The sequence below is a fragment of the Hyperolius riggenbachi genome, chromosome 2 (genome assembly GCF_040937935.1).
Source record: "Hyperolius riggenbachi isolate aHypRig1 chromosome 2, aHypRig1.pri, whole genome shotgun sequence".
In the NCBI taxonomy this organism is placed as follows: domain Eukaryota; kingdom Metazoa; phylum Chordata; class Amphibia; order Anura; family Hyperoliidae; genus Hyperolius; species Hyperolius riggenbachi.
In genome coordinates, this window is record NC_090647.1 from 188,666,698 (window position 1) to 188,691,575 (window position 24,878).

A 24,878-nucleotide genomic window follows, 5' to 3' on the forward strand; every position below is an offset into this window, starting at 1 on the left:
TCTATGGCGAGTCAATTACATGAATTTCAGACTAGCGTCCCCAAATGCTGCATCTGCAATGCCCAAACTGACTTCTAATTTACCGAAGGATTAGGAGGCACATAAAAATACATGCATCCTTGAGCAGCAGATTTAACCACCTACAGTACCCAGCCTATGAGCCTGCTGCCAATTAATGAAACCCCCAAGTGGAAGCCAATGAGAGCCAGCAACTGACAAGGACAACACACCATTGGAAACGTTTCACTTTAATACTGAAAAATATGCCATTATAAAATTTTGAATATAATTATTGAGTTTTTTTTTTCAATGTAATCTCGTTGCCTTTGACATAATCATCTTCAATGTTTAATTTCAGATTTATTACTTTTTTTTCTCCAGCTAGCCTCCCACCCTAAGCATCAGAATGACAGTAGTTCATCATGCTTATCTGCATCGGAATACTCTTTTTTTGAATGTATACACTGTAACCATAATAATAATAAAAAATAAAAAATAATAACCAATAATCATCGTACATTCAGAATGGAAATGCATATGGTTATGTTTGTCAAAATGAATACAAGTTGTTTTTTTTTTCTTTTGCATAAAATAAAGAAATAAAAAAAAATCAAGGAATAATGGAACTAGTCATGCAAACACAGCTTAAATAAACCAGTACAATAGATTTTTCTCTCCTTGTCAATCCGCAGTAAACTTGTGATCTGTACTGCGTTATCTGTTACAAAAAATAGAGCAATGGCACTTAAGTATACCGATACTGTATAAACAGACTTGGAGGAGATGAGACTTTTTGTTTGGGGGGGGGGGGGGGGGGGAGGGGGCTGAGACATTGGTTGCTCAGACGTGATCTCCGGTTCACTTGAGCTCCCCCGGTACGTTGTATCCATGCGAGCCATGCAGCACTTGTTTTTTGTACTAGTCTCTTATTTACATTACATTCATGCCTTCGTGCAACGCTCCTGCACCAACACAGTTTAGAGCAGACGCTGCATGATTGGAAGCCCCCCTATAATTCCAGCCTCTCGTCCTGGTCCTCCTGGAACACAACCCCCCCTAGATAAATACTTTGACATTTTATGGCTGGTTACCCCATCCACATCTCGTGTATATTATAATTCACTGATAAACTGAGGCAGGTAGCACAGCTGGCGTACTGGTCGTGTGTGGGTCTTTATTTTTTACCCGGTACTTGAATTATTCATAGGCGTTTTTGTGTATTCACAATAAGGTAGCTTGGAAAGAAATCCTAGTTTATGGAAATGGCACAATTGTAGCGAATGTTACAGCAAAGCACGTCATTAGTGTCCATATTATGTCACAGCTCCAGGGCGCAATGTTTATTAAACCCTTTGCCTACCCCCACCCCCAACTCCCGTTCTAGCAGAACTAGTCTGATAGTGAATGAGACCCACAATCATATACCCTATGAGTGCCATCTGTATTGTATGGGCCACTGTGCCAGTAAGAAGAATCGCACACTGTCTGTAACGAATTGATTTCAGAGGCTGAAGAGTTGGCATCCCTTCTCTTCGATCTTTTCCTGTTCCTAAGGATAAATACGAGCATGCCAACTACTGTGAAGGCAGAGGTGACAAAAACCAACAAGAGTCCTGGCACCAGTACAGAAATAGACACTCGACTTGTCTCTAGGTAGGAATTGGGATGAGTGTTGGTCTCTGACAAGCCTGTGCTGTTTTTGTTAAGAGCATTTAGAGTTGGTGAGATTTTTGCATACAGCAGTGGGCACATCATGTCGTTTGATAGAAATCTGAAGTCTTTTCCCCAGAACTCTTCTGGGAAATAACATTTGAGATCACTTACAATTACCTCGGGGCCAAGTCGTTCTGCCCATTGTTTGAAAGGCACATTATTACAGGAGCAGTCCCACTGGTTCCCATGCAGGTCTATCTGAATGATAGACGTGAGCTGATCCAAGACCCCCGCCACTGGAAGGTACATAAAGTAATTATTGTGAAGACTTAACTTGGAAAGGCTTACACCAGCAAATACATCCACAGGTAGACTCTTGAGCAGGTTGTTGTTGAGGATGAGAATCCTGAGGTTAGGCATGGGGTTAAATGTGTTGGGCAGGATGAGCTGGATGAAGTTAAATTCCAGATTCAGGTACTCCAGGCTTTGCAGACCAGTGAATTTCTCCGGGGTCAGAGTGTCAATGCAGTTTTTATCCATGTAGAGCCACCTTAGATCAGTTAAGTTCTGAAACGTGTTGTTTTCTACCATGCCTATGTTGTTATTTCCCAAATCCAGGAGGGTCAAGTTTCCATAAGAAAGAAAATGGGCTTTACGTATAGTGTGGATTTTGTTCTCCCGTAGGAATAATTCCTGCACGTTGTGTGCCCTGGGCTCCAACTCAGACAGGCTCTCGACATTTTTGTTACTGCAGTCTACTTTTAATCCTGGTCCAACAATTTGCTTACCGCAACTGCAGATAGCCGGACAGGACAAATTATGGGGTGTTTTGTGGTTGGCATTTATTTCAGACACAACAGCTGTGGGTCGAGTTTTTATTTGCCAGCTGCCTGGTATCTTTGTACCTCCGCTTACAGAGGAACCCTGGGTGGCAGAGTCGTCTTGGCCATTGATTTTAAAGGGGGTTGGAATTGGACCAGGATCACAGGTTTCATCCTGGGAAGGGGGGGCTGCTAGACTAGAATCGACTGCGTTTTTTAAGGGGCACAGCTCTTGTTCTGAGGTTTCATTTAAATCGTTGCCCTGCAACCTAGTGGGCGCCTCACAAATCACTCTGCCAATTAAAGCATTCTTTGGAATATTTTCTAGCCATTCTTTAAGAGCTAGCAGATCGCAACTGCAGTCCCAAGGGTTATCCTCCAGCAGGATCTCTGCTATGCCTGGGATCTGGTCCAGCACCCCCTCATAGGGTAAGGTCTTAACTCTATTCCCCCGCAGATCCAGATGTGTGATGGGCACATACTGAAACACGTTAGTGGGTAATGTGCTAATGAGGTTGTCATTTAAAATTAAAACCTCTAGCTTGTTCAAGTCCCTGAATGCTCCTGGGTCAATGTCTCTTAACAGGTTGAAATCAGCCTGGAGGTATTCCAGATCATCCAGTCCCAGGAATGTGTGTCTTTTGAACGATTTGATCTTGTTGTTATTAATGTGCAGACGTTTAACCAGTTGCAAGCCCAGAAAAGCACCAGGGACAATCTCATGCAAGCCATTGTTCTCCATGTGTAGACTGACGGCATTGTAAAAGTTAGCAAACTCATTAGGGAAAAGCCTCGTTAAAGAATTCCCATGCAGAAACAGATGGTAGAACTGGGAAGTGGGAGCTGAGAAATGCTGCAGGTTAGTAAATCCCTTTTTCTCGCAGTCTACATGCAGATCTCCCTCTACCTCGTTACAAGAACAAACCTTGTCTTTGCAAACGTCTCTTGTAACGTTTCCAGCGGCCAAACAAAGAGATATCTCCAGCAGCAGAATCCAAAGCAGCATTTTTAATCAGAGAAATGCATTCCCGATCTCATCGCAATGTGTTAACAATCCATCTCCAACAGAGATCTCTGATACCGAGGATCTAAAGAAAGCAGCAATAAAATACCTGATCTGAAGGCTCCGACTCTGTCTCCTTGTCTCCTCCACTGCAACAATCCCAGACGACAGTCAATAATATATCCACAAATTATAGTCACGTAGGATGCAAGACGTATGCAGCAGCAAACATCCGAATGATCAGAGGCTGGGTATTGTGTAAATGGTGCTGGTGATCTGCCTTGTGCCAGTCCTGGGCAGTGCCATGTTACAGGCAGAGAAAGCAATGGTTGGACCTTTTATGGCTCGCTCTGTATTGTTCTATGAAGCGAGGGTCGCTGGATCCGGTTACCTTGCGCTGTCCGAGGCTCCCACCATCCCCTGTGTGTGCGCTGTTCACAGCTTGATGGTGCTGAAATCACGCCCCAGCCTAAAAACTCGCCGCCAAGCCAATGGCGCTGCGAAATTTCCGCAATCGCTGCGTTTTCAGGCTGCCGTTTCACCCTTCCTCCCTCTCTGGGCTTCCTCGGCGATCCTTGCTGGTATCCCGTCTCTGGATCACACTGCTGTGTACATGCCTGTGTGTGTGTGTGTCTGAAGGAACAAGTCAGTCGCTAAGAGGCTCTGCTCGCTCCAGCCTGCTGCACTCTGAGAGATCTGACACCCTCTGCTGAGCTGCAGTGGCAAATATCCATCTGCTGAGGGAATGCTGGAAAAAATCAATCAACTCGCAGGGCAAGCGTTAAAAATGTTGGTATTAAAGACCGGCGATCTACTGACACGCTTATTTAAAATGGGTGCAGCTGGATTTTTTTTTTCTATCCCCCCCTCCTGTAAGTTTAGAGACTGTCAGTCTGCTCTGGATTCCATGTGATGTCACACACACGCACACAGAGGCAGGCGCGCACACACTGGCTGCTGGGGGATCTGTATGGGGTTCTGTTTCTCTCAGGGTAAACATACAATATTGATAAATATCTGTGGATGGATCGTGGATTCCAGTATAGACATGTACCCCGTTATCCATTAGATGTATTCATCTCACGATCACATAGGTCGTTAGCATCATTAACCATAATCACCACATATCTAGATGTGAGATGGATGAATATAACATGATATACTGGATGTACCATCTAGATGTATATATAAAGAAAGGGAGGGAGAGATGAACGTTAAATGACACACCATAGATGGATGCTCGTGCCGGTGCTCTGCTCTTTCATCATAAGATGACACGCACCGTGTATGACTTAATAACGACAGTGACAGGGTGTCTGATCGGCCACTCTGCCTGGATTACCCTATTTTTCTGATCACAGCTCTTCATATTAGTGCGGATCATAAAATATTATTGTCACTCCGGCCATTGTGCTCACACTTGATTCCCTTGCTATTCATTCGCAGCGCTTTTTGTATTTAGTAAGGAGCGTGAGTCATAGATTGTGGAGGTTCAGCAGTGTGAGGGGGAGTGGTTTTTGATGCGGTAGATATTTCATGGAAGCTGTTTAGATGTAGAACTGCCATTAAGCTTTCCTGTTTGGCTGCAGTGTCTCAGCCGGGATCTCGCCTGCCTCCATGGCTTTTTGTTTCAGTGTGCTGGAGAAATAGATGTTTACCCTTAAAATGCATGCGGAACCACCACGTCTGATCAAGCGGATTCAAGACATCATCTTGGCTTGCAGGAGCAAGAATGAGCCATGGCATGAGAAGGCTGCGCTGTGAAATAGCATTTATTTGCTCTGCCTAGGCTAGGATCAAGATATGAAAAGTAAGACAGTATTTGAGAGAATTCAGCAGAAGCTCTATACAGAAAGCCTTTGGGAACTTTCAGTCATTACCATGGGCTTAACTACAGTACTACGCTTCAGGGATGAGAAAGACACAGAAGGGGGAGGAGAGAAGGCTGGTCCTACGGTCTATATATAGAAAAAGTCAGCCTAAACCATAAGGAATGTTCAGTTGATGGTCCCTCATGAATACTAATCAGCTTGGGCTTTCACAGTCTGCAGTTGTTAAAACAAATGAGACATCCTACCAATCCTACCAAGTGACCTTATCAAAGTAAATTAATTAAGATTTTAGAGTGCTCAGCAGCAGTAGATTTTGCAGCTCTGCCATTCACATACACCTTGTTTCTTAGCATCCAGCTTTATTGCTGCTAGTGGCTTAGGTGTTGATGTGTTGTTCACATGAATAAATAACAATGTAGCTCTTTATTGTAAGCTGTATTAAGACTACATTATTTACTAATTCACTTCGGTTGTTACAAAGAAATGAAACATCTAAAAACAAATAGCCCCAACAGAAACTTCCTAATTCTTTTAGCTGTAGACATACAAAATGTACATTTGCTCTCTTAAAACAGAAGGTATTTGAGCTGTCTGGGTATTCCTGCAGACATACTTTATTTGTAAAGTTTCCAAATGAGAGGCCTGAGAGAGCAGGCTATGCATGTACAATTATTTTTGTTTTTGTGCTGTTTCATTTTACAGCCATTGCCAATTTATTAAGCAGTGTTATTTTCGGAGATTCTTAAAGGGAACCTGAGATGGGACTACAGCATAAAAACATACATACCTGGGGCTTCCTCCAGCCCCTCCAGCCTGATCGTTCCCACGCTGTCCTCTTCTGGCTCCCTGTTTGGCCCTGGAAAGTCCTCTGGTCCAGGGACAGCTGGGCATGCGCGGCCAGGCTGCCCACACACTCCCACCGCTCTACTGCGCAATGAAGGGAGCACAGCTGGCTGTACTGCATCTTCATGCCAGTTGAGGGCGAACAAGGAGCCAGAAGAGGACTGCGTGGGAGCGCTCAGGTCAGAGGGGGCTGGAGGAAGCCCCAGGTATGTATGTTTTTATGCTATGGCCCTATGACAGGTAAACTTGACACCCAAAGTTTTAAACTTTAGTATAGTCTTCGAGTACCAGCGGGTTATTCACCTACTCGCCCATAAACCATTACTCTTTTTAAGCTCCACTAATTCTTAGAAAAACCACTGTGGCTTTGTTTTCACAAAGTGGTCAAGAAGCCCTGTGGCCATCCTCATCTGTTTCACCTTTGGTCGCCCTTAGCTTGGCAGTTTCAGCCTAATAGGCTGCTGCCGAGCTGGGGACAGAATGCGGCAAACTAATTGGGGTGGTCACAGTCTCTTGGAACACCATGGCGGTCTTGCCAATGGAGAGTTTAAAAGAAGATTGATTTATGGGAGTGCAGGTGAGTTTCTGCCCCTGTTTCTGCCCACTTGCCGATTGTGGTAGAGATTTAAAATAGCTGTAAGTTAATGTTGGAAAACATGGTTATATACATTACAACCTAGGTTCTCTTTAAAGTTACCCTGTATTGGGTAATCATGCACCTATATAGCTATAAGGCTGCATCTAAAGCTGGGTGCACATGTACAATAAATGCTGTCCTGCAGGGATCGAGACTTGATCCCTTAGTCAACAGTTTGGACTAAGTTCTGTACAGATGTGTTGCTATCCTGCAGGCTAGTGACATGTTCAGTTGCTAATAGAGGGGGAGAAGGGACAACAGAGAGGCAGGGAGAGGGAAAGAACAATACCATGGATCATCGCGGGTGGCTGTGCGCCATTGTACACATAAGATAACCACCATACATATATGTATGCAGCTTTGGGCAGTCTTGCTATCTCAGTGGCACTGATTGCTGTTAGAAATAGGGCTTTGCTCTGACCCAGCAAGTATAGCATGAGGATGATAAAGAGAATGCCAAAACCTCTGAACATGGTAAAAACATTATATGTTTGTGGGTTTATTTATAAATAACAGATAAAGCATAAAAGTAAAAAAAAAAATAGAGATGAGAAAGAGAGAGAGAGAGAGGCAAGCAGGAAATGTGGTGCCTGCAGAAAATTGACTATTTGGGGGCCCTATAGGCGCTAATGCAAAATATTGGCTATTGGGTGCCAAAAACAGAAATTTAGGCGCCCATCCAACCATTTTTTTTTCTTTAAGAATTATGGGTTTGAAAACTATCATTTTTAAATTCATTTTGAGAACTATCATTTTGTAAATTATTTTAAATTGCATCATTTTAGAAATGTATCATTTTTTTGTATGTATGTTATTTGTGGCAGAGGAAGGGTGTTTTAAGGTTAGGCATCAGGAAGGGGGACTAAGGGTTAGGCATCAGGAATGGGGGGGGGGGGGGGTCTTAGGGTTAGGCGTCAGGAAGGGGGTTTTAAGGTTAGGCATCAGCAAGTGGGGTTTTAGGTTTGGGGCCAGGTCAAACAATGGTATTTATTATTAACACTTATTTCTGCTTACCCTGCCCCCTTTTTTTTACAGTTATTTTACCTTATTTATTAGTCTAACACAGATATTCATGCCTGCTTGTTAGCAGCCCTGATAAAATCCCCTGCTGAGCATTCAGTCTGGCTTTGCTCAGGAATCATTATAGCTGAGTCAATATAGCAGAGCCAGGAGGGGCGGGCTTGGGCTTGAAAAGACATCAGAGAAGACAGACTCAGCTATAATGATTCCTGAGCAAAGTTAGACTGAATGCTCAGTCAGGGATTTTATCAGGGCTGACAACAAGCAGGCTGAGCAGTGAAGAATGAAGCAGAGTGCAGGGTAGGTGTTTTCTCTAATGTTCCCACTGATATATATGGTACAATACATGAGGGTGCTTCATCTCTGGTTCACATTAAGGGCACCATCATCGACAATAGAGACTCAGTAAGGAGTTCAAGGCAAGACTCCCTAACACTGCAGGGTGGCCTCTTGAGTGCTTCCCAGTGGCTGCAGCTCTTGAGCGCTTTGAGTCCGTCAGGAGAAACACGCTATACAAATGTTCAGATTATTCTATGTAAACTGTATTCTGCAATTAACCTGTCTGTTATTCAAGGAAGCTTAGCACTACAGTAATGATTAAAAGGCACAGAAGTTTTATATTGCACTTTTTGCTTGCCTGACTCAAAGTGCTTTAGGGCTACAGCCACGCTGGATGTGCTCCACAGGTGACCAGGATTAGTAGGGAACTGTGCCCAAAGACTCCTTACTGTTCTAGGTACTGGCTTGAGCAGGGATTTGAACCCTGGTCACAGGCTTCCCACATCAGGCTTCTAAATCCCACATCAAAAGCAACAGCCTTACCAGTACAATATCTGCTATCCAAAACACAGAATAATTGTTTACTGACCCCCCACCCCGTTTATTTTAATTAGTGTGATTCAGAAGCTCCCTCCCCCCTCTAAATATATTGCCATGTGAGGCATAGTATGAGCTGCCTTTTATAGCTACTTGTTGAGATACATTGATTACAGATTCATAATACAATCCAAACTGCAAGGTACTGTAGTGAGAGGAAGCCAAGAACTGTAACAACCAATTGAAGTCCTGATCGAATCCATCCACAAGAATGGGTCCGATGGAAGTTCACTTAGTTTGGTTGACAGTGGTTGGAGTTTGGATGGGTTTGCACTTGTACTGTGCAGACAAACAATGCATGTGTTTTTCCCACATATCAGGCAGTTTCATTTCTATTACAATTTGCATAGTTTGACAAAAAAAGTTAGTGATAGCAATAATAATACATATGATCAAGATAACACATATGGGGCTTGATTCACTAAGACAAATAGCATGCCTAATCAAAGTTAACACGCCTTATCAGAGTAGCACAGTGAGCTCTACAAACCCGCAGTGGCTCAGGGCAGGACCAGTGGAGCTCTCGTCATTGCCAATTAGCAGGCATAAGTTTGCTATGCAACCCTGATAAGGCATGTTAACACTGATAAGGCATGCTATTTGTCTTAGTTAATAAAGCCCTTGGTGTTTAGAAGAATTCTGCACAGCTGTAATTTTTTTCCTGGCATCCAGAAATCCAATTTAATGTGAATGAGCCCATTAAGTTACATAGGTTGTCAGAGCAAATGTGAATTTGCATGAATAGAAAACCAAAAAAAGATATTTGCCGTCATCCCTTGTTTCACATGATGGAAGGTCATGTCATCTGTGTAGACCAATGTATGTCTGATTCTCACAGCTGGCAATGCATATCTAAGCACAACTCCCACTTAAATCCATAGGTAACCACTTGTAAGCCTAGATTATTTCTTTCAAAAACAAATCAATGTAAGATTCAGGATGACTAGCATTACTACAACATTAGCAGAAAAAGGGTTGACAATACTGAGATTGATAATAGAAAGGAATAAATGTGATGTGTTTCTGCCAAATATAAACAGATTTATTCCTCTAGTATGTACCTCAACCAGATTATTTTTTATAAGTGGCTTTGTCACAACACATGGTTAGTGGAAGGTTAGGACATCCACTAACCTTGAAACACTTCATGGCACAACAATAAATATTTGAACATAATTCTAAGCATACAACAGACAGGTGTAACAATCTTGGTAATGTAATGCTAGGTACACACCATACAATTTTCTGTTAGATTGTTCTGTTAGATTTACCTACAACATGGAAAAAAGCTATCTGGCAGGTAAATCTAAGAGAAAATCTAACAGAAAATTGTATGGTGTGTACCTAGCATTAGAGTGGAGTTTTACACATCCCAAGGTTTAGTAGCATTTTGGCTGAACAAAAGTTCTCTAATTAAAAAGTTATATGTTTAATGATTAAGGGGGGGCCCTGTTAAAGGTCTACCTCCTGTAGCAATTAACACAGCTGGCTATAGACCCAATAATCAAATGATTTCAATTTCTTACTGTAGTCAGATAAAGCTAAAAAAAGAACATTGTTCATCTAGATGGCCATACAAAGTGGTGAATAGAGATGATTAATGAGATACAAATATTTCAGAGTTTATGCAGGATTATTTAAATTGCATGCAAATGGATGCAGCTTGAAAACGAAAGTCCCACCCAGGTTTCAAATGATTGGTTATTTTTTCAAGCTGCATGCATTTACATAATCGTGCATGAACTTGGAAATGTTTGTATCACATTGATGATTCCTTGTGGTGAAAACACCAGCACAAGCAGTAAAGACCTTATGATGAAAATACATGTTCTCCCACTAAGCTCTGGCTTTCCAGAATATACAGATAGTGGGAGTCAAGAGCTTGTCATAAAACCACCCCAGAACCTTAAAGGGTACCTGAAGTGAAATGTGACATGATGAGATAAACATAGGTACATGTAATACTAGTTCTACAAAAATTGTCTGATATCCCTTTGTGTTTTCCTGTACAGCAAGTGTTAGAAATCGTTCTGTAATCTATGCAAATGTGAAGTGGAGCATGCAAGTAGACCATGTGAAAACCATGAACTCATTGCCATTTCCATTTGCTGCAAATACCCCATTCCGATTAAGAATTCAGATAGCGCATCCCTAGTACTGAAACACCTTTTGTCTAAAAACAAAATAATTGTGGTTGAGAATTAATCTCCTTGGTCCAGCAGTTGGCTTTGCAGGTATCTGCAGATGTGTTTGATAGGCTGCACTTGGTTTAGGAAATGGGTGGTATCCTGTATGTAACTGGGTCGTTTACAGAAGTTTTCCAATTACCATGAGAGAATGTGAACCTCTCTGGATGTCCCTCTTTGTGGATTTTGAGTAGTTTATAAAAGCCTGCTATCGAAAGGTAGCCCCTTGACTTACTGCACCATTCAGGCTCCCGTTGTCTCTGTGTTCTTCTTTTTTAGGGTGTTTGGTCACCCTACCTTGGAGTGTGATATGCAGCATTTCCCCACATCTAAGTTGCATGGGGAAATGTTGCCTACAGGGCCGGGCCGAGGCATAGGCTGGAGAGGCTCCAGCCTCAGGGCGCAGTGTAGGAGGGGCCGCACAATTCATTCAGCTGTCATTCCTAATTGTGTTTGAAGCAGAAATAAATAAGAAAAGGAGATACATGGAAGTGACTACAAGCCAGATAACTAGAGATTAAGGTGTTGGGGACCCTGGGGCGCCTCTAAGTCTAATAGCAATCAGTATGTGACGGCTGGAGTGGGAGGGATGGGGGCGCGCACTTTGGTGTCTCAGCCTTGGGTGCTGGAGGACCTTGTCCCGGCTCTGGTTGCCTATTCCAGAAATAGCATTCCATCCGTAAAACGCAATGGCAGCTTTCAGAGCAGATAAACTATACTTTAGGAACTTGTAGTTTGTAAATAGACAACAATACTTGTGCACAAAAGCAAATATGATAACTGTATGGGTAATCAAAATCAGGAAAACATATTTTTATAGAATATTATGTCAAAGTTTAAGGAGTAACTGTTCGGCATAAAAACCAAAATCAATTCTCTATTTCTATCTGCAGAACAGATAAAAAGGATGCTAGAAAGGCAATGCCTAACTTCAAAACCAATGTTACCTTTTTTTATTACAGAAGAATCCTCATGTCCCCAGCTCTAAGGTACGCAGCAATTAGCTGCAAAAGAGAAGTTGCAGTGCAGGCTGGGGCGGGGGGAGTTCTCCTTTACTTTTCTCCCCAGACACAGCTAGTTCAGCCTGATTGGCTGCAGTCTGTGTCACTCTCACGCCTATCCCTCTCTCATTGGCTGCCTCCATGTCTGCCACTGTCTGCCCCCTCCTCTCACTCCAGTCCGACAGGCATCCCTGCCGCTTCAGTGGGCACCTCTGAATTAATGGGAACCCCCCTGGCCCTGCTACCATTTCCATAGGGATTCCCCCTGTATTTACTCTCAACCCCGTAGCATCCCCACTCAGTGCTCGTCCTGCAGCATTATAGAGCTTAGCGGGGAAGAATACATGCAGAGCACACAGATTTGCCTCAACATGGTTCCAGGCAATGGAGATGCATTTATTCTTCCCTGCTAAGCACTGTTATGCTGCGAGACAAGCGGGGAAGCTGCAGGGTTGAGGGTAAATGCAGGGGGAATCCCTATTGATATGGTAGCAGGGCTGGGGGCTCTCATGGATGCGGGGGTGCCACTAATGTATAGGGATGGTCAGAAATGCCAATTTCCGTTTCCTTCAAAAATCTGCATTACGCCATTGCCAATTACCACTACCGCTACTGAATCCGCTTTCTGCAAACGATTTTCGCATTCCGATGCAGATTTTTGCGGAAATTCCCACTGACTTTAAAATCGATTTTCTCAAAAACTACACAGTCTTTTTGAAATATTTATTTTCTCTTGTTCCCACTTCTCTGCTTAACATTCCCTGAAAATGTGGTGTTTCTAGCTTCTACGGGGGCTTTGCTATTAACCTCTGAAGTTGGTGTCATACAGCATTGCGGTTCCAATTCAGATTTTTGCGGTAATTTCTGCCGATTTTAACATCGATTTTCTCAAAAAATACAACGTCTTTTTGAAATATTTTTTTTCTTCTTGTTTTCATTTGTCTGCTTAACATTCCCCAAAAATGTGGTGTTTCTGGCTCCTATGGGGGCTTTGCTATTAACCTCTGAATTCGGCATAATACTGCATATCGGTAATGCAAAATTTCTGCATTTTACATTACAGTCAACAGCGGCCAACTTTGGCAGTTAATAGCAAAGCCCCTGTAGGTTCTACAAACACCAGTTTTCAGGGTATGTTAAGCAGACAAGTGGAAACAAGAGGAAAAAAACATTTCAAAAAGACCTAGTAGTTTTTGAGAAAATTGATGTTAAAGTCGGCATACATTTCCGCGATTTCCACGAAAATCCGCCTACCGCACATGCATTACCGATTTCCGAATTTCGATGTGGAAATGCAATTTTCGATCGGAAATTCAGAAATTGCATTTCCGCAGAATTCGTATGAGCATCCCTGCTAATGTAGCGCTGGCTATTGCTGTGGGGAGGAGGGGAAAGGGGGGGGGGGGAAAGGGAGGAAATGATGCCAGCATTGTCTTTGCTGGTTAGGACTAATGATGGCCCCTGCCAGGGAACAGGATTCTCTCCATTTCCTTATTTTTATTTTATAAATATCACTGAACTCAAATTGTGGACAGTGCATTACATCTGTCATGTAAGTAGAGCTAGTATTTATCTAATTATATATGTCATTTTTTATGCTGGCTTATTATGGCTGACAGCTCTTCTTTAATCCTGCTTTAATATCTAAACATAACTACATGCTAATCTCTCTATACCTCACCCACTGACCCTACTGCTTCTAATATAGACACCTAGCCTTTAAGTGTACCAGAGACAAATGTAATTAAAAGATTTATACATACCCGGGGCTTCCTCCAGCCCCATCTGCACAGATCGCTCCCACACTGCCGACCTCAGTCTTCTCCCTCTTCTTCACCAGGTCCCGTTAGTTCGGCCAGTTGTGGTCAATCTAAGCCAGCGCAGTGCGCTCCCTCCATCTCCCTATGGCAGAAAATAGTACTGCGCCTGCGTAATACTATTCTCTGCAGGAGAGAGACAGAGGGAGCGCACTGAGCTTGCATCAGACTGGTCGCGATCGCCGAACTAACGAGACCCAGTGAAGAAAAGTAAGATGACTGTGGATAGCGGCGTGGGAGCGATCCATGCGGAAGGGGCTGGAGGAAGCCCCAGGTATGTATAAATCTTTTTATTACATTTGTCTCTGGTTTCCTTTAAAGTTAAAACTGAAGTTAGGTTGTTTGCATTATTTCCTATTGGAGCACAGGTAATGACTTACATAAAAAACAGTAATGTTCAAATATAAAAAAAAAATATTTATACCTTAAAAATCCAGTTTTCAGTTTGGTCCCAGTCCCTTTGCTCATCTGTTTGGCTGCTGAGGAATATGTTGCATAGGGTTAATAGTCACTACAGAATGGACATGAGAAGGTATATAAACATTGAGGACCCTTTTACAATTGTGTTGCATTACCCTATTTTTACTGCACAGGGCCGCAAAGACAATGGAAGTCTATGGAGACTTTCACACTTATTGAGGTCCATTAAAAGTATCTGGACTGGCACAAGGGCAGCAGTGCATTACCGCAAGCACCACACTTAATGCATGGTGTTTGGGGTAGTGGAAGTCTACGGGCTATGCAGTAGGTGTAAATGCCGGAGCACAGTGCATCACGCCGTGCATACATGGAACGATGGGAATCCCAGTGATACACTTCCTGCCCAGCAGGGAATATGTGTTTGATTGGGGTAGGGCGCTATGCATATGACCCTGTCGGCGCACTCTGCTGCAGGGTCCTGTGATTTATTTTTTTTGCACCATGGTGGGATGCGGCAGGAGCAACACAAAAAACAAGTATAAAACTGACCTGAAACTTGTAAGCAGCCAACACCACCTTGTGGTAAACTCAGAAAAGAACATATGCTGTTGTAACTAAAGAATTAGTTTATTATAATAGTAAATGGGGGTTTATAGCCACTTTAAACGATTACTCTAGCAAGTTGCCCCAAGAGTTATTTACTTTCCATCCTCGACAGTTGCAGGTGTCCATGGGCAAAACACTGTCTCTTTAACCTACACTGGAGAGCTACCTATCTAACCTACACTAGGGGAAGCTATCTATCTAACCTACATTAGGGGGAGCTACCTATCTAACCTACGCTGGGGGAACCTACCTACCTATCTAACCAATACTGGGGGAAGCTATATATCTAATCTGTACTGGGGGAAGCTATATATTTAATCTGTACTGGGGAAAGCTATCTAACCTATACTGGGGGAAGCTACCTATCTAACCTATACTGGGGAAAGCTACCTATCTAACCTACACTGGGGGAAATTACCTATCTAATCTATACTGTAGTCACCTACCTATCTAACCTACACTGGGGAGCTACCTATCTAATCTATACTGGGGAAAGCTATCCATCTAACCTATACTGGGGAAGCTACCTATCTAATCTATACTGCGGTGAGCTACCTATCTAACCTACACTGGGGAGCTACCTATCTAATCTATACTGGGGAAGCTACCTATCTAACCTATACTGGGGGAAGCTACCTATCTATCCTATACTGGGGGAAGTTACCTATCTAACCAGTGGCGACTCCAGGAATTTTTTTAGGGGGTGCTATGCAGGTGCTGGATCAATTTCTGGGGGAGCTGACGACCTGCGGCACTTGCGCGCCGTGGCGAAAAATGGGCGTGGTCATGACCGGATGAGGGCGGGGCTAACTGTAATTTAAAGTGAACCCAGGGTGAGAGTGATATGGTGGCTGCCATATTTATTTCCTTTCACCTCCAAGGGTTTTTAAAACTAATTAACATGTATTTCATATTTCTATGGGAAGATGTATAATAAGGTATTTGGATGTGGTTTTACTTTTTGGCCACAAGATGGAGATATAGAGTCAGTTTGTTCTAAAAATAGAAACAGAACCATCTGTTCATATTTGTTTGTATTTGTGTACATACAGGGACGTAGATACTCGTGCTGGGGGAGGTGAAAAGGTTTCTAGTTGCCTGGCAGCCCTGCTGATCTATTGGCTGCAGTAGTGAACTGAATTACACCAGAAACAAGCATGCAGCTAATCTTGTTAGTTCTGACAATATTGTCAAAACCCCCTGACCTGCTGCATGCTTGTTCAGGGTCTATGGTTGAAAGAATTAGAGGCAGAGGACCAACACGGCAGCCAGGCAGCTGGTATTGCTTAAAAGGAGATAAATATGGCAGCCTCGATATTATTCTCACCTCGGGTTCCCTTTAAAAGTGCAACGCAAAGACAGAGGGCCCAAGTTTTGGTGACCCTTTCCCCAGAAAATTCACATAATTGTGCAGGTTTTCTCAAGAAAATACACGTAATGTGAGCAGATTTGAACAAAAAACACGTTCAATGACCCCAATATGCACAATCGTTATCAGATATGACCCCAATATGCACAATCGTTATCAGATATGACCCCAATATGCACAATCGTTACCAGATATGACCCCAAAATGCACAATCATTATCAGATATGACCCCAATATGCACAATCGTTATCAGATATGACCCCAATATGCACAATCGTTATCAGATATGACCCCAATATGCACAATCGTTATTAGATATGACCCCAATATGCACAATCGTTATCAGATATGACCCCAATATGCACAATCGTTATCAGATATGACCCCAATATGCACAATCGTTATCAGATATGACCCCAATATGCACAACTGTTATCAGATATGACCCCAATATGCACAACCGTTATCAGATATGACCCCAATATGCACAACCGTTATCAGATATGACCCCAATATGCACAATCCTTATCAGATATGACCCCAATATGCACAATCCTTATCAGATCTGACCCCAAACCGCAGCACCACCTAAAAAAGAAAAGAAAAACCCATTTACTCACCTAGTCAGAAGACCTCCTGTTCCGACCTCCTCCTGTTCCGACCTCCTCCTCTTCCGACCTCCTTGTGGCGCGCAGCTCAGCTTCCATGATCCTCTTCTTTCCTACAGCAGCCTGCATCCGGCGAGCAGGGCTATGGGAAAATGGCTGCCCGAAGCCCTGCACTGCAGACTCCAAGTCTGCAGAGCAGGGCTTCGGCCGGCCATCTTACCGTAGCCCTGCCTGCTGCTCCGGGCTGCTGCTGTGAACTGACTCGGCGTCTCTTAGACGCCTGAAGTCAGTTCACGCCAGGGGGTGCTTTGGGGGTGCTTGGACAAATTTAGGGGGTGCTTGAGCACCCCCAAGCACCCCCCTGGCGCCGCCACTGTATCTAACCTATACTGGGGGAAGCTACCTATCTAACCAACACTGGGGGAAGCTACCTATCTAACCTATACTGGGGGCACCTACTTATTTAACCTATACTCGAGTCACCTACCTATCTAACCTATACTGGAGGCACCTACCTACCTATCTTACCTATACTGGGGGCGCCTACCTATCTACAGCCAAGCAAAACCTCAGGGGCCAAGCAAAGCACAGCCCCCAGCAAAGCAAACCCCCCAGCCTAGCAAAGCCTTCTGGTCTCCGCCCAGTAAAGCAAAGCCCCGAGCAAAGCAAACTCCCCAGTCAAGCAAAGCTCCCTGGTCTCAGACAGGCATAGCATACAGCCAAGCTAAGCCTAGTAAAGCCCCCAGCCCAGCAAATGCCTCCCCAAAATGCCCCCAGCAAATTGCCCAGCCCAGCAAAGCCCCCAGCAAGTCACCTAGCAAAGCCAGGCCAGCTCAACATCACCGCCAGCCAAGCTGGCACAGCATCACCGTCAGCCAGGCCGGCACAGCAGTACTGCCATAAATGCCAGCACATCATTACCACAAGCCAGCCCAGCATAGCATATTATAACCACCAGCCAGGCAGCCATGCATAACCGCCAGCCTAGTACAGCACACAGGCCAGCCAGCCGAAGACAAGACAGAAGCCAGGTGAGGGGCTTATTTATGTGAAATACTGCCTATTCAATATATTTAAGTTACGCCACTGCAATGTTCATGTACATTTGGCCCCACCTATGACCACACCCACTTTCCATGGCATATGCGCACCGCACAATCATTCCCTCTTGGTGCCCAGGGGTGCCCCGGATCTCCCAGGAACCTAGAAACGCCCCTGGTCGGGGCAAAGGGGGGGGGGGGGGTAAATGCCACCCATTACTGCTACCAAATTTCACCAGGTAAAGATGGGAATGGAGGGGGCATGGTGGTGGAGGGGTTAACTACATTTTTGAGCAAGGAGAAATTCAGGGTTGATTTAATGAACTCCCTAAAAGGTCAATTCCCACAGAAAATGATGGCACTATGTACAGGTCCTTCTCAAAAAGTTAGCATATTGTGATAAAGTTCATTATTTTCTGTAATGTACTGATAAACATTAGACTTTCATATATTTTAGATTCATTACACACAACTGAAGTAGTTCAAGCCTTTTATTGTTTTAATATTGATGATTTTGGCATTCAGATCATGAAAACCCAAAATTCCTATCTCAAAAAATTAGCATATCATGAAAAGGTTCTCTAAACAAGCTATTAACCTAATCATCTGAATCAACTAATTAACTCTAAACACCTGCAAAAGATTCCTGAGGCTTTTAAAAACTCCCAGCCTAGTTCATTACTCAAAACCGCAATCATGGGTAAGACTGCTGACTTGACTGCTTTCCAGAAGGCCATCACTGACACCCTCAAGCAAGAGGGTAAGACACAGAAAGAAATTTCTGAATGAATAGGCTGTTCCCAGAGTGCTGTATCAAGGCACCTCGGTGGGAAGTCTGTGGGAAGGAAAAAGTGTGGCAGAAAACGCTGCACAACGAGAAGAGGTGACCGGACCCTGAGGAAGATTGTGGAGAAGGACCGATTCCAGACCTTGGAGGACCTGCGGAAGCAGTGGACTGAGTCTGGAGTAGAAACATCCAGAGCCACCGTGTACAGGCGTGTGCAGGAAATGGGCTACAGGTGCCGCATTCCCTAGGTCAAGCCTCTTTTGAACCAGAAACAGCGGCAGAAGCGCTTGACCTGGGCTACGGAGAAGCAGCACTGGACTGTTGCTCGGTGGTCCAAAGTACTTTTTTCGGATGAAAGCAATTTTTGCATGTCATTCGGAAATCAAAGTGCCAGAGTCTGGAGGAAGAGACTGGGGAGAGGGAAATGCTAAAAATGCCTGATGTCCAGTGTCAAGTACCCACAGTCAGTGATGGTCTGGGGTGCCATGTCTGCTGCTGGTGTTGGTCCACTGTGTTTTATCAAGGGCAGGGTCAATGCAGCTAACTATCAGGAGATTTTGGAGCACTTCATGCTTTCATCTGCTAAAAAGCTTAATGGAGATGAAGATTTCATTTTTCAGCACAACCTGGCACCTGCTTACAGTGCCAAAACCACTGGTAAATGGTGTACTGACCATGGTATTACTTTGCTCAATTGGCCTGCCAACTCTCCTGACCTGAAGCCCATAGAGAATCTGTGGGATATTGTGAAGAGGAAGTTGAGAGACGCAAGACCCAACACTCTGGATGAGCTTAAAGAGAACCAGAGACGCAGCACCCTCATGTATTTTATCCTAAATATCAGTGGGGACATGACAGTAAACACCTACCCTGCTTTTAGTTTTATTCCTCTCTGTCCAATTAGTCTGTTAATCAGCTGTGATAAGAATCCCGACTGAGCCTTCAGTCTAAGTTTGACCTGGAATCAGATTAGCTGAGTCCATCTGCTGTGAAGTCATTTCAAGCCCTCCCCCTCCTGGCTCTGCCTTTCTGCTTTGTATACACAGCATCACGGAGGGCTGTGATGAGAAGGGAGTGGTTGCTGCTGCCTAGTAATGCCTTCTGATTCCTCCGTGCTGCCGCCGCTGCTGAGTCTGCCGACTGCCCTGCTGATTCCTCCGTGCTGCTGCCGCTGCTGAGTCTGCCGACTCTCCTTCCAGCCCAGGTCGGGGGAAATCCAGGTCGGGCTAGTCCGCAGTGGGAGGATGACGTCACTGGTGCTCCTCAGCGTGGCCGCACATGTGCATTAGGTCTCCCAACACTGTGCCTGCGTCCTCCACACTAGGCTTTTGCGCTGAGCAGCACAGAAGCACAGCAAGCCTAGAGATTAACATTTAGAGCTGCTCATGACCCGGAAGAAGAAGGGTATGAGCCGGCGGCCATCTTTGATTTATCCCGGGGGAACAATGTAAAAATAAATGTACTAAGGCACACCAGAGCAGCGAAAACAGTGGTAAAATAATTTCCTCATGAAAAGCTATTGATGTATATATATTTTGTGTGTATAACATTCATCTCTGGTTCCCTTTAAGGCCGCTATCGAAGCATCCTGGGCCTCCATAACACCTGAGCAGTGCCACAGGCTGATTGCCCAAGTCAACAACGTACACAGGGGTGTCTGAGGGCTTCAGGAAATAAGTATATCGTGGGAAGTTCCTATGGTAGGAAGGGTCACCAATCCTCCAAAAATCCAGTCAATCCAAACAAATCCCATAAGGAACTCAACCCTCAGCGGATTCTTATCCAACGATTTCCATTTATTGGAGTGTTACAAAAGTATACACAGCATATCACAATCAGCACAACGTTTCAGGTGAGGTGCCCTTTGTTCTTGAGAAAGGGCACCTCGCCCGAAACGTTGTGCCGGTTGTGATATGCTGTGTATACTTTTGTAACACTCCAATAAATAGAAATCGTTAGATAAGAATCCGCTGAGGTTGAGTTCCTTATGGGATTTGTATGGATTGACAGGTTGATTGCCTCCATGCCACGCCGCATTGAAGCAGTCATTTCTGCAAAAAGATTCCTGACCGAAGTATTGAGTGCATAACTGAACATAATTATTTGAAGGTTGACTTTTTTTGTTTTAAAAACACTTTTCTTTTATTGGTCGGATGAAATATGCTAATTGTTTGAGATAGGAAATTTGGGTTTTCATGAGCTGTATGCCAAAATCATCAATATTAAAACAATAAAAGGCTTGAACTACTTCAGTTGTGTGTAATGAATATAAAATATATGAAAGTCTAATGTTTATCAGTACATTACAGAAAATAATGAACTTTATCACAATATGCAAATTTTTTTAGAAGGACCTGTAAATCTAAGATAATAACTTAAAAATGGTGTGTTTCTGCTAAAGACATTTATTTTTCATGTTATTTTAACATATACTGTATTATATTAACTCAGGTACTCAGGATCCTTGCTGTAAGCTAAATACTTATTATTTGTCATTTTAACCAACTGTAATCTTGGATACCATAAATAAACAATAAGGGCAGAACCCCTTCAGTATACTTACCACCCCTGAAGGAGTACATTTATGTACTCTGCCGATGATGGCTCCCCTGCTGACACTCTAATCACTGGTGGCATAAAATACTATCCCCCCTACGAGTCATTGCAACTCAGAGGGAGGAGTAATTCGGGGTCCAGTGATCACCGGAAACCCCAAATTACCCTTACGCACCCCACGCAGTATAACATTACTGCTATGGTGGCGCCTAGTGTTGTGGCTAAGTGCCATGCGTCGAAACCACCTGCTTCGTCCTGAAGACCAAAAATTAGATAACATATGTTTCCAGATAGAATGGGGTTTAAAGGTGGTAAGACACAAAGTAGTAAAATTGTGTTCTTTTATAACATCCCTTTAAGAACATATATATTGTATATTCTATACAAACATTCATGCCCAATTGATTCCAATCTGTTCATAAATATATCTTCATAGAACATGGACATTCATAATGCATCGTATAATCACAGTCACAGCAGGGTAAGTGTAAGCATTTGCCTTATGTGTGTTTTACGGCTCTCTGGCCACTTCATCAGAAGCCATAAACATGTAGTAGCACACTGTGTGTGCATAGACAAGTTTAATACACCAGTGCAACCAGAATGGATAATTATCTAATGGAAACTGAGCAACTATTCCTTATACCTCTTCTTACTGTCCTTGGTAATATTACAAAACATTAAACAGCATTTAATTATATGAGTAATGATTACCACTATTTTGGTAGATGATTGGATTATATACTTTAACATTTATTGCAAAATCATAGTACTGTCACAAAGTGAATAAAAACATGACACTCAGTTGGCTTCATATTGTCACAGACGACTAGACATCCCTTGTCTAGTAACACCCAAGGATGATTCCAACACAAAGCTACCAATGAAGTTGCACACTAATAGAGCAATGCCTTTCATAGTAAAAAGTTGTTTAGAAACCACATTTATATTATTTTCAGTCATGTATGTTTTTTATTACTGCCACAAAATGATCATTAAGGTGAGTAAGCTTGCAATTATTGTTCTGCTTCACACATACCGTATGTCAATGGGGAAAACCAGCAGAAACTCATAATGCTTATAAAACTCACTATCCAGATTCCAGATCCTTCAAAGACCTCACATTTTTATACTCTGCTGCCACTACAATCTTTAATGTAATAGCAGAAGAATATAATCGTTAATGCCTTTTTTTGTAAAAAAAAAAAAAAAAAATGCACAGAAGTGTAACTTGTTAGTGTCTGCACACCGCTACTGATCTGTCAGTTACTGCAGGGAAGTAGTATTGGCTACAAAAAGTCTTGTCATGTGGAAGTTATTAAGGGAAGAGCATGATCCATGACCAATCAGAAGCTCTTCTGCTATGTATAAAAAGTTACAATTGTTAGCACAATTATATTGAGGATATAATTCTACTGATGTCACATACATTTGTTTGTAGGTCTTGAAAACTTTTTTTTTTTTTTTTTTACTATAGTGGTGTTTTAAAGTTCAAATGCATTTTCACATTTAATTGGGTCCAGAAAATAATCCCAAGAAATGTAAAGTCAGCCTAAAGAAATGAAAATATTTTAAGAGTTGCTACATCTCTCATTTATATTCATACCAATGGGCTATTTTTTGGTCCTACATTATTATTATCTAGTATTTATATAGTGCTGACATCTTCCGCAGCACTTTACAGAGTACCGGTATATAGTCTTGTCACTCACTAACTGTTCCTCAGAGGAGCTCACAATCAACTCCCTTCCATAGTCATATATCCATTGCAGTCTAGGGCCAATTTAGGGGCAAGCCAATTAACTTTTCTGTATGTTTTGAAAAACTACCAAAAGGTAAGAGAAAAGGTACTGTCAAAATTATTATAATATTTGTTTTTGCTTGCTGGTGGGTTCAAAGGAAATCTTAGGGGAAAAGGTGAAATTAATAAGGGCCCCAATATCTTATGAACCGCTGAATGTGGAAGAAAAGTTCTGTCAACTGATTTGACAGTGAGAAAACCAGGATGCAAAACCAGAAGTATTGCCAGGGTAGTCTTCTTACAGAGACTCTGTAACAAAAATGTCAGCCTTATTTCTTCTATCCTATAAGTTCTTATACCTGTTCTGATGTGGTCTGTCTTACTGCAGCCTTTCCTAGTTGCACAGTGGCTGTATTATCTCTGTTATATAATGTAATCTTCTTTCCTCTGACGGCTTTGTCAGGCTCAGGCATTCAGGCAGGAATCTGCTGCTCACAGCTATCACAGCGATAGGATAGAAGCTATACACACCCTCTCCACGCCCCCTGCAGGCTCTGTGTGAATCACAGACAGAGCTTCTCAGAGCCTATCATAAGCTTTTAGCCGCCATGTCTTTTGTTTGTAAACACTGCCTAAAACTGGCAATTACAAGCCAGGATTGCAGCAGGAAGTGGCAGAAACAGCACAGAGGGGCCCAGGAGAACATAATGAATAGAATGGTCTGCTTTTTATTGTAAGAATTTCAGAGTACAGATTCTCTTTAACTATACATTGAAATCTAGACTAAAGTTTCTTTACAGTTCCTTAAAAATGTACCAGCCAATGGGGGATTGTCAAACTGGATTTATTTTAGCTAATCCTACAGTTTAACTTGTCTGTCGTCTTTACTGAAAGAAACTTATAGGCTGCTGCTGAGCTCCTTTTCTGGCAGCATGCTTGTTCGATATAATGGCTGGTATTGAAGAGCTCCGTGATGCATTAAAGTGAAAATCCTCTTTTGTAGCAAGAAAAGCAATGTTCTCAATTCTGACCTATACATCACATAGATTTCTGTCAAGCATTAAAATTGATTTACTAAAGCTGGAAAACATTGGATAGTTTTTAAAAAAAGAAAAAAAAAACATAAATAGTTTTGCAAAACTGGATTTGTTTTATCTGCTATACGCTGGTACAGAATTTGCAACACTGACCTGTGTGGGTCAAAATACAGTGAGTATTCCTGACAGGTCAATGAATAACAGTTTGTTGTATTGGCTTCATATGCACACAACCATAGCAAGTATTTATAGTTAATTAAAGGGGAACTGAAGAGAGAGGTATATGGAGGCTGCCATGTTTATTTCCTTTTAAGCAATACCAGTTGCCTGGCAGCCCTGCTGATCCTCTGTCTCTAATACTATTAGCCACAGCCCCAGAACAAGCATGCAGCAGATCAGGTGTTTCAGACTTTAAAGTCAAATCTGACAAGACTAGCTGCATGCTTGTTTCTGGTGTTATTCAGATACTACTGCAGAGAAATAGACCAGCAGGGCTGCCAGGAAACTGGTATTGATTAAAAGGAAATAAATATTGCAGCCTCTGTATACCTCTTACTTCAGTTCCCCTTTAATACATATCAGCCTGGATTTCTGGAGAAAAAAAAATCTCACTATTGGTGAGTAGTGATGATGCTAACATCAAAATTTCTGTAAGCATTTGTGAACAGGCAAAGTGTGTGAGCCACCATAGACTTCAATGGCCAGGCGAATTCTAAAACCTATAGGGGCTGTTTCTGGCCACAAAATGGTTAGAAAAGTTGATTAAAAGGCCCCAACACCTTCACAGTGGCATGTCAAAGGATTATCCATGGCAAAACTTCCACCAAAAATTACATCGTTCACGCATAGTTCAGGGCAGAAATCACTAGAGATGGCCCGAACGGTTCGCCGGCGAATGGTTCCCGGCGAACTTCCGGGGTTCGTGATCGCGGAAAACTGCAAACTTTTCCGGAAGTTTGGTTCGCCCCCATAGTGCATCATGAGGGTCAATCAGGCTACACTTACTCCTGGAGCCACTCCCCCTT

At 42.9% G+C, this 24,878-nt stretch overlaps 1 protein-coding gene across 1 annotated transcript; it reads right to left on the reverse strand.

Annotated features, from left to right (window-relative positions):
- Positions 1 to 804: 804 nt before the first annotated feature.
- SLITRK1 (SLIT and NTRK like family member 1) lies at positions 805 to 4,317 on the reverse strand. Its single transcript, XM_068267912.1, has one exon. It carries the CDS (start codon positions 3,478 to 3,480, stop codon positions 1,390 to 1,392), a length of 2,091 nt encoding a protein of 696 aa, XP_068124013.1. The 5' UTR covers positions 3,481 to 4,317; the 3' UTR covers positions 805 to 1,389.
- Between the last annotated feature and the right edge of the window lie 20,561 nt (positions 4,318 to 24,878).